Here is a 9,283-nt window from a genome sequence, read left to right as displayed (position 1 = left end):
CCTTGGCAGAATGCCTCCCACAAACTAGGCACCCAAATATGCATCGAATAAACCAATGAATACATGAATGAATAAATGGAAAGTCTGACTCTTTTCCGAAGTAGGTCAAACCATTGTTTGATACTTTTCTGACTTAGAAATGCTAGCCCCCAAATGAAGTGAAATTTACTCTTCTACAACATTCATCCAATATTCTTATTTTTCTCATTTCCTCAAATTTAACTAAGACTTCTTTCTTTTAACACAAAAGGTCTTCACTTTTCTGAACATAACCAGCATATGCCCCCAAATCTTCTTGGTTTTCTCAAGCTATACATAAGATGCATTCCTAAGTCCAGATAAACCCTTCTTCTTAAATGTGGGTTTTCTATTTTGTCAACTCTCATCCCAAGCATCCAGAACTAAGCACACTACTTGAGGTATGAACTGACCAGCATCCAGCAGCGTAGTTATGACCTCTCTTGGAGGATGGATAGTGCATGTTTTCCACTGCAGAGTCTGGCACCACATGCAAGACACTCTTAGATATTTGTTGAATGAATGAATGAATGAATGCATGCATGCATGCATCTTAAGATACATTAGATTTATTTGAAAATTGTTTCTTAATCTAGGCTCATAGATCTGTGGACATGTTTTTCAGGTGGATTGACACAGTTTAGGTCAACTCTCCAAAATTCATACTTATATATATAAAAAAAAATGTCCATGAATGTTAAAGCAGAACTAGCAAACACTTTATAGAACATTCCCCTCAAAGCTCAAAGGAAATTAAACCGAAATGATCAAATGCTGATGATTTCCCCAGGGAAGTGTCCTTGTCCTTCTATAGAGAAATAGTCTTCAAACCTAGATTGCTAAAATAGCCCATCTTCCAGTATTCAAACGTGACAGTCAAAAGAAATCAAGAAAAAAAGCAGCGCTGGAAGCTGCCTCTTTCCCAGACCTGCACGTGTAAATGGAAGCAATTTACAAGAGATTATCTCTGGTCCTAACGGAAAAAAAGCCGCTCTAATATTTGAGTACTGATTGTTTTTTCTGCCTCTCCTCCTCATCTCCATCCTTGTTAGAGTTAAAACAGGAGCTCTGCTATTCTCTGAAATTTTGGCATCTGAGAAGGCGATTCTCTATCAAGTGATGGGACGAATCCTAGTTGGCCATCTCTAAGACCCCCTAACAGGAGCATAGACGATTACGGAGGAGGCTCCTCTGCCACTCACCGCCCACAGCAGAGGCTGCCTCTGCTCTGACCAGTAGGTTAAATTTTCTCTGCCTTGCGGATGCAGCTCTCAATCGACTTTCCAGCAGCACAGCGCAAAGTTGAGGGAGAGCGAGAATGTGCGTTCGTTCGTGTGTGCGTGTGTGAGCGTCTGATCAGTGGTGTTGGGGAGGGCAGTAAATAAAGGGTGGGGCCAGCGAAGGGAGGAGGAAAGCAAGGACTGAGAGAAGCCAGAGCGTGGCTCCGATGCCAGTTAACCTGCTGGAGCTCATCCTGCTCGCTAGAGCCCCTGCACCGACTCACCCAGGACCCTCTCTCCTTCCTCCTTCACCTTCTTTCCCCTTTTCCCCTCCTTTTCTCACTGCACGCTCCACCTACCTCTTCACTTTCGAGTCCGACCAGAGGACGAATGAGGAAGCCATTCCCTCAAATTGGGGCAGCAACTTTCCTCAGCAGGTCTCTTGGCTGCTGGAGCAGGTGCGCGCGGACCCTCCGCGGTCTGCGGCCCATGGAGGAGGAGAGAGAGGAGCAGTGATGGGCTAGCGGCTGAAGCCAGGAGCCCCCAGCGAGCCCAGCAAAGCCATCCGGCACCGCGTTCCCACGTCCGTTCTCTCATCTCTCTCCGAAGGGACCGCTCGGGGTGCAGTCGCCGAGCATCCCAGGAGGATGAGGCGGGACCCGGCCGGAGCGCGCAGCATCTCGCGGGCGTGCGGCAGTGGCTGGGTCATGGCATGAATTAAGAAGCTAGGAAGATGGAGCGCCGCACACTCCTCATCCAGCCCGGGCTCTGGTCCAGGGACACCAGCTGGGCACTCCTCTATTTCCTCTGCTACGTCCTCCCCCAGACCGCCCCGCAAGTACTCAGGATCGGTGAGTGAGCCCCGGGGAGCGCTCCAGGCTGCCGGCTCGGGTGACATGGTCGTTCCCCGTGGCCAGCGCGGGCGCGACGGGTCCCGGGCAAGGCAGCGCGCGCCGGCGCGGGGACAGGAGCTGGGGGTGGTGGAGGTCAGCGTGCACCGGAGGCTCCGGGAAAGGGGAAGCCGCGTCACTGCTTCCCTCCTGGCGAGTGCCGGGCTTCCCCGCTAGGTACGGTTGGCGGGTTTTTCAATCTGGGCACCAGGAACGCGGGCAAGAATACAGGGGTCCAGGCTCGCCCGGGCTGGTACCCTGCTTGGGCGAGGGGTCGCGAGCGGCTGCAGCCATTTGATTTGGATGCGGGGATGCGCTCTCCTGAGCGTCTGGGTGGGTATCAGGCGGTCCAGATGCGCAGCCCTAGTCCCTGGCAACCTGGGTTCCAGGTTCTCACACACATGCCCAAATCTCAAGAACAGAATTAGGGGACCACTAGAGACGTGGGAATTTCCCAGAGCTTGCTAGCCCAAGCCTCCAAGTTTTCATTCCTAAGTTGGGTTTTTCCACACGGACTTCCAAAGTCTGGAGGGTTCCACTATAAGGCAGAATCTGGATCTGACTTCTGATGGAGGGTTCAAGGACTGGGGAGGATGATCAGTCAGCTCTATGAGCCGGAACCTAAGTTTCCCATTTGCTCCCCAATCTGCCAGCCTGCCTGCCACTGAGCGTGATCTAGTCCACAGTCAATGGAACTCCCTGGGAGACTCTGGACTTCTATCTCAGGGAGGGTAAAAAGAGCCTGGAAAGCTGAATGCAGGAATCCCGGGTCAGCCTAGGCAAGGCTAAGCAAGGACAATGTGCGTGCGCCTGTGTGTGCGTGTGCGTGTGTGTGTGTGTGTGGTGGGGGTGTGGTGTGTGTTTGGGGTGTGTGTGGGGGAGGGTGTGGTTCTAGTATGTGGATTCGGTGGTCCTAAATGCACAGCACAAACCACCAACGTTTGGTCTGCGGAGGCACTGAGCGATTTCTGGGCTGCTTTTATGGGTTGAAAAAGCTCTTCGCCTTCTTTAATGTTCTCCCTTTCAAACTAAACCCAATTTCTATCACCTTGGTCTCAGTTTGTCCTTCTTCTCCAGCCAACTGTGCTTCTTAGAGAACTGCAGAGAGCCACAGGTGTTGTGGTGACACCACACGGGTCTCTCAGCTTCTCCAGTCTCCCACTTTGGGCAGCAAGCCTGAAGTCCTGAGCTCTGGGGACTTCTAACTCACACCCTTTCCAGGAACTGACGGAATGGTGCAAGGAAACGTGCTGGGTACTCCCATAGAAATGCCCCTGAGAGGCAGAAATCTCTCAATATCTGTCCTAGGTTTGACCTGCAATTAGCGATCGTCTTTGCAAAGATTCAGAACCTCGTTCTTGCCACTGAACATGCTCACTTTTCTAAAAATGTGGAAGTTTATTACTTTGAAAATCATTTTATCTAGGCATATGGGATCTAATTTTCAAGGAAAGAAAAGACTCTGAGTACTAATTTTACTATAGACATTTTTCTACACTATAGGTGATGATAATGTGTATTTTATTGGATAATTTAGACTGTTTATTAAGAGTCCCAAAGTATTCTTTTTACAAAAAAAGGTCCCACTCATTACTAAAATATCCTTCACCATAAATATGTTCTAGCCTTAATGGCCCATTTTTTAAATGCAATCAACCCTAGAGACTGCAGTAACAAAATTCTTGTAACAATACAGAAAAAATGATGAGTGCTTATTAACTTAATTGGTGTTTTGCTTACATCCTAAACATTTTTAAAGAGACAAATCTAGACATACTAGATGCAGGTATGCCAGCCAGCAGCCCCCCTCCCTGTACAACAAATTTAAAGCACCATTTTCCTCCCCTACACCCCCTAAATCTAAAGGAATCCAGGAGGTGGTGAAAAAGGATGTTTTAAGATGTATGTTCACTGATCTGATAATTTATCCAAACTCTAAGCAATCACTTTCATTTATTCAAAAGTAGTTTTCAAAGTGAAAAAGACCCTTTTTCTAAGTGGAAGCTAAAAGTAAAATTGCATGGCCCAATGTCATCTACATGCAGTACAAATGTCTTACTCTTTCTAGTTCTGAGTGACCTGTGGTTGGCATGGTGACTTTCATTCTGTATGTACCTACAGACCATCCTTACTTTTAAATGAACATTTCAGCACCATGGAAAACAGCTTTAGCTCCACAGAAACCTGCCTCTCTATAGTGAGTTTCTTATATCAATTAAATTCAACACTGAACACAAAATATCAAAGGAGTTGGGGAGTGTGTGTGTGTGTGTGTGTGTGTGTGTGTGTGTGTGTGTGTGATAGAGAGAGAGAGAAGAGAAGAAAATTAAAATGCATTCTTTATCTCTCATTTACTTATCTTCCAAAAAAGCCACCAACTATCCAACTAGTTAACCAACCCCCCCCCAAAAAGAGGCTCTTGATTATTAACTTTAACATGTTTTAGTAACTTAAAATATCCTGAATGCCAGGCACTTTGCGATATACTTATACAGAGAAGGCACTTGAATGCTTGAATGGATTAATTACTTGTCTACTTTTCTTGCCAGAGTGTCTGCTTAAATTTTGTTAATCGAGGAAAGTGAATGAAAGGTATAAAATTTAAAATAAATGTCCTGCATACTAAATATTAGAAAGGCCATTGAGTATGTGCATATGCATGGTTGTTGCACATGCTGTGAATATTTGTTGAAAAGTTTATAATCTTACAGTTTAGAGATATAGAAATGGAAGCACACTAAACATTACTGCTACATTCCAAAGGCTTCCCAGCAGCCTGCATAGAAGAGAAATATGGCCTGCTCCTGGGAGTTTTCTTCAGGATATGGAGGTCATCTCTGATTTCTTTCAAATAACTGCACGTGTGCATGCGCACGCGTGTGCGTGTACTCACACACACACACACACACACATGCACACGCACCCTTGAATTTTACAGTGAAAGACCTTCTCACATGGTGAGCCAAATGATACCTAATATCTAATTCTTAGAGAGGATCAGAGTGATCTGAGGAAATTGTGGCCCACTACCATTAGTTGAAAAATTCCATGTGCATATACAGTTTCTGGGGCAGATATATTATATTTCTAATTTACACAGTATGTTGTTATACATCATGTCAGCATACACAATCATAGAAGTGCTGGTAAAAGCATAATCTTAAGAGTTAAGTAGTGGGTAGCCAGGCTCTCAAACACATAATTTGTTGTCATAAAACACAGGTCTGTGTTCCATCTCCATGACTTACTAGATTGGTTTCTCAGTGACAGTTATTCAATCTCACCAGGACTTTGTTTTGCATGTAAAAAAAATTGAATTAAAACAATTGCAACCTAAAATGTCATTGGTAAGAATACATGAAATAGAATTTGAAACTGCTTTAAGAAGTATGTGAATACATTAGCTGCATTACACAGTTGCTCCTTGAACACAGGTTTTAAACTGTATGGGTCCACTTACATGTAGATTTTTTTCGATAAATATCTGTATTGTTTTTGATCTGCAGTGGGCATACTATATAGGCAGAGCGCTAACTGTATGCATTGACCTACACCATTTTGTATAGGGGACTAAAGCATACATGGATTTTGGTATCTCTGGAGGTTCTGAGAAAGAATTCCTCCCCGGTACTGAGGGACAACTAAGTTTTGGGGGAGTCAAGAGTAATATGTGGATTTTCGAGTGTACTTTGGTCATCACCAGTAAATCCATGTTATTCAAGGGCCACTATAATTGTTTTCTATTGTTTTGTTTTTACTTTTTAGAACTATTGACATCCTTTTTGTGAACAGGGACTTTATAGTTGCTGTGGTATATTTTCATGAGACATTTAATATTTCTGAGCCCAAATCTCTTCACCTGTAAAATAGTAGTAATGATTTCTGCCTTCCTAGTTAACAGTGGAGGATCAAACAAACTACTTTTTGTAATTGTAAAAAAAAAAAAACAATAAAGACATATAATATAATACTATTATATAAATAAATATAGCATATAAAGATAAATATTGTGGAAATTCATATAAATACATGTGCGAAAGTTAAATGACAATGTAATTGTCCAAATGCTTTTATTTCCTTAAAAGAGGTTCAAATGTATTTTATTTCAATTATCAAGCTGGCTATAATATCATTTTTGAATCTTCAATCCTAAGGACCCCCAAAGTTCCAAGTAATGTTTACTCCGTATTTATTTATATTTTTGCTTGAATGTACCAAAACTCACAACTTTAATCATGAAATTTTATCACAATTCTAATATTTGTTCTTCACTTTACAAATATTTATTAAGTGCTTACTCCCAGACCATGAGCCAAAGACACTTCTAGATGCAGGACATACAACAGTGTCCAAAATGAACAAACATGTCTGCCCCCTTGAAGCTTATATTCTGGTGGTTTATAATATGTGTTACTACTCAAATTTTATACCAGGCCTTTAATGTAGACAATTTTTTTTTATTTTAAATATCATTCTTGGAGAGTTTTCAGTTAATCTTCTGCTACTGATTTATCATATCAATGTCATAGTCAAAAAAGAATGGGTTCAAGTCTCTAAATGCATAGAAGATAGACATTGGGTTCATGCTGCCAAACCTGGAGCTGACTTCTGCCTTAGTTTAGAAATATCTGTCTAACCTGAGGTAATTCATCCTGAGAGGTCACATTGGTGCTCACTTCAACTGACCCGTGAAAAATCTAGGAGAGAAGCTCTGATGGCAAGATGAAAAGGGAGTGCCTGGCTAATGTTCACATATTTCTCCAAATGGGTAGATTTTCTTGCCTTACTGTTTTATCTGTGTGATTCACCTTTTTCTTTAACAGTCATTTTACAGGCCTAATGTTTACACTACGTAGACCTAAGCTGTAGCTACTTTTCCTATGATTTATAATCTGTAGTTTTCATTAAGAAGACCATGACTTGATGGCTTTGCCTAAGGTCAAGTGCTTAATAGAAATGCTGGAACTTGAAACTAGCTATTCTCATCTCAAGTTTCAAGTTCCTTGCATAAAATTATGCTGTATTATGCATAAACTTGTATATGCACTTAACTTGAAATCAAATATAAGAGAAATGAACTGTTGTTTAGTTATTCAGAGATAACTACATATATTAAAGTCAGTGTGATTTATATCAAAGTATATATTAGGCAATTAGCAAAAAGGAGAGTTGGTATTTTCTTTGGAATCTTCCAAATTTCTCCTTAAGAAGGGGTGAAGGAAGGGAATCAACTTTGAGGGGAAGCCTTGTTACAAACACTGTTTTATTAAATTAGATTGTATATTTAATAGGAATTGTTTTGCGAGAGAATTGATTGATATAGTAGTGGTGGTGGTGAGTCCCATAGCTTCTCAACTCTCTTTTATGGTTTCACTGGCAATTATTCATATAATGTAGAAAATATTATCTACGTCCTACATGTTTTCAGACGTTATTTTGGCTAGAAAAAAAGAGGGACAGAGAGGTGAAGGTAAAAGGGCATTCACATTTTTAACTGCCTCTTTCTAATTGGCTGAACTTGAGATTGCTAATTGTGCGTGTATGTGTGTACGCACACACACATGTGTTGTTGGCCTTAGAGACTAGTTTATTTCACTGGTCAAGTAAGTGTGGGGAAATGTTTTCCCTTAAAGATTCATTAGGCGGGTTTATATATTAAAGGCTCTTTGTAATTCTGCATAAAAAAAAACTATTTCTTTCATTTAATCCAGTATCTCCCATATTTTTTCCCCACATTTTAACAATCAGAAGACTCTGATTTGAATTACAAGTATTAATGTCCCACTAAATTCATGTCCCTTGGAATATCTTTGAGAAAACACTGGTCAATAAAACCACTGAAATTTTAATACATACATCAAAATTTACATGGTCACACATCCTACTGCTTCTCCAGTCTAACTAAAAATCTGTCCATGCCCTAATTCAGAACTTTTCCATAAAGCTTCAAGAGTAGATATAAACGTTTAGATATTTTTTTGTTCCCTATATGTAGAAAACATTTTTAAAATCATATAACTATTCTGGGGGGTATATAATTTTTACTAGCTTAAAATGTTATATCGGGCCATTTTCTGGATTTTTTTCACTCGGCTTATTTTTTAACATTATTTTTGACTATTTATTTACTTATTTTAATTTGAAGTTTTCTTTTTAAATTAAATTTATTGAGGTAACATTGGTTAATAAAATTATATAGGTTTCAAGTGTACAATTCAATAATACATCATATGTATATTGCATTGTGTGCTCACCACCCAAAGTCCATTCTCCCTCGGCAACCATATATTTGACCCCTTTACCCTTATCTATCGTCCCCTCCTCCCTTTCCCTCTGGTAACAACTAAATTGTTGTTGTGTCCATGAGTTTTTATTTATTTGTCTTGTTCATTTGTTGCTTTTAGTTTTTATGTTCTATATATAAGTGAAATCATATGATTCTCAACTTTTTCTGTCTGACTTATTTCGCTTAGCATGATAATCTCAAGACCATCTACATTGTTTTAAAGATAAAAATTATGTTAGATTTATAATATATTTTTCAGGAATATAATTTGTAATAAGTTAAAGTTCTATCTATATTTTAAAGTTAAACCTATTTATTTATTTTTAAATGCATAGCTGATTTTCTCAATGGTAAATGTTCATACAGTAATGGAAAGATTTAAATTAAAAGAAATGTATATCAGCTACATGAACTTTAAGAATTCCTTGTCTTGATTTACTACTGAGATCAAGTTGTCATAACAAATTACAAAAACCAACCATCTTATTACATCAACACTATAATATCAGTAATAATGTCAATTGGAAAAATGGTTCATTCTAGAGAAAAAACAAAAAGAGGTAAAAACATTTGCTTTTGTATATATGTTATTTATGAACTATTAAAAAAAATAAAAATCTTTAGGGTAACTTTCCCAAGTCACTTGGACAATATTTCACTTTTTTTGTTCTTATTGAGTATTAAGGGTTTTTTTTAAGCATGTAATTTTGTATAATGCTAGGTTATCATATTTATATTTATTAAATACAAAGTAAGATTAGTTTCAAAATGGAATTAAGAAACAGTGTGTTGACTCCATGAAGAGTAAACTCCTACTGACCACAAATCAACCACACAGAAACACAAAAGTTAAAATACTCTTTAACTCT

General features: G+C 39.8%; 1 protein-coding gene across 7 annotated transcripts in view; it reads left to right on the top strand.

The window, feature by feature from the left end:
* The first annotated feature begins 1,414 nt into the window (after positions 1 to 1,414).
* Positions 1,415 to 9,283, top strand: part of GRIK1 (glutamate ionotropic receptor kainate type subunit 1) — a 339,264-nt gene continuing 331,395 nt past the window's right edge. For 6 of the 7 annotated variants that reach the window (XM_025044238.1, XM_025044237.1, XM_006908255.2 and 3 more), the window contains exon 1: positions 1,415 to 2,089. In XM_025044238.1, coding sequence (XP_024900006.1) covers positions 1,972 to 2,089 — 118 coding nt within the window. In that variant the 5' untranslated portion in view covers positions 1,415 to 1,971. The remainder of the gene's footprint in view (positions 2,090 to 9,283) is intronic. The other variant, XM_006908258.1, reaches the window with a different exon arrangement.

Source organism: Pteropus alecto, unplaced genomic scaffold (genome assembly GCF_000325575.1).
Source record: "Pteropus alecto unplaced genomic scaffold, ASM32557v1 scaffold81, whole genome shotgun sequence".
Lineage (NCBI taxonomy): Eukaryota > Metazoa > Chordata > Mammalia > Chiroptera > Pteropodidae > Pteropus > Pteropus alecto.
This window is presented reverse-complemented; position numbering and strand designations above follow the sequence as displayed.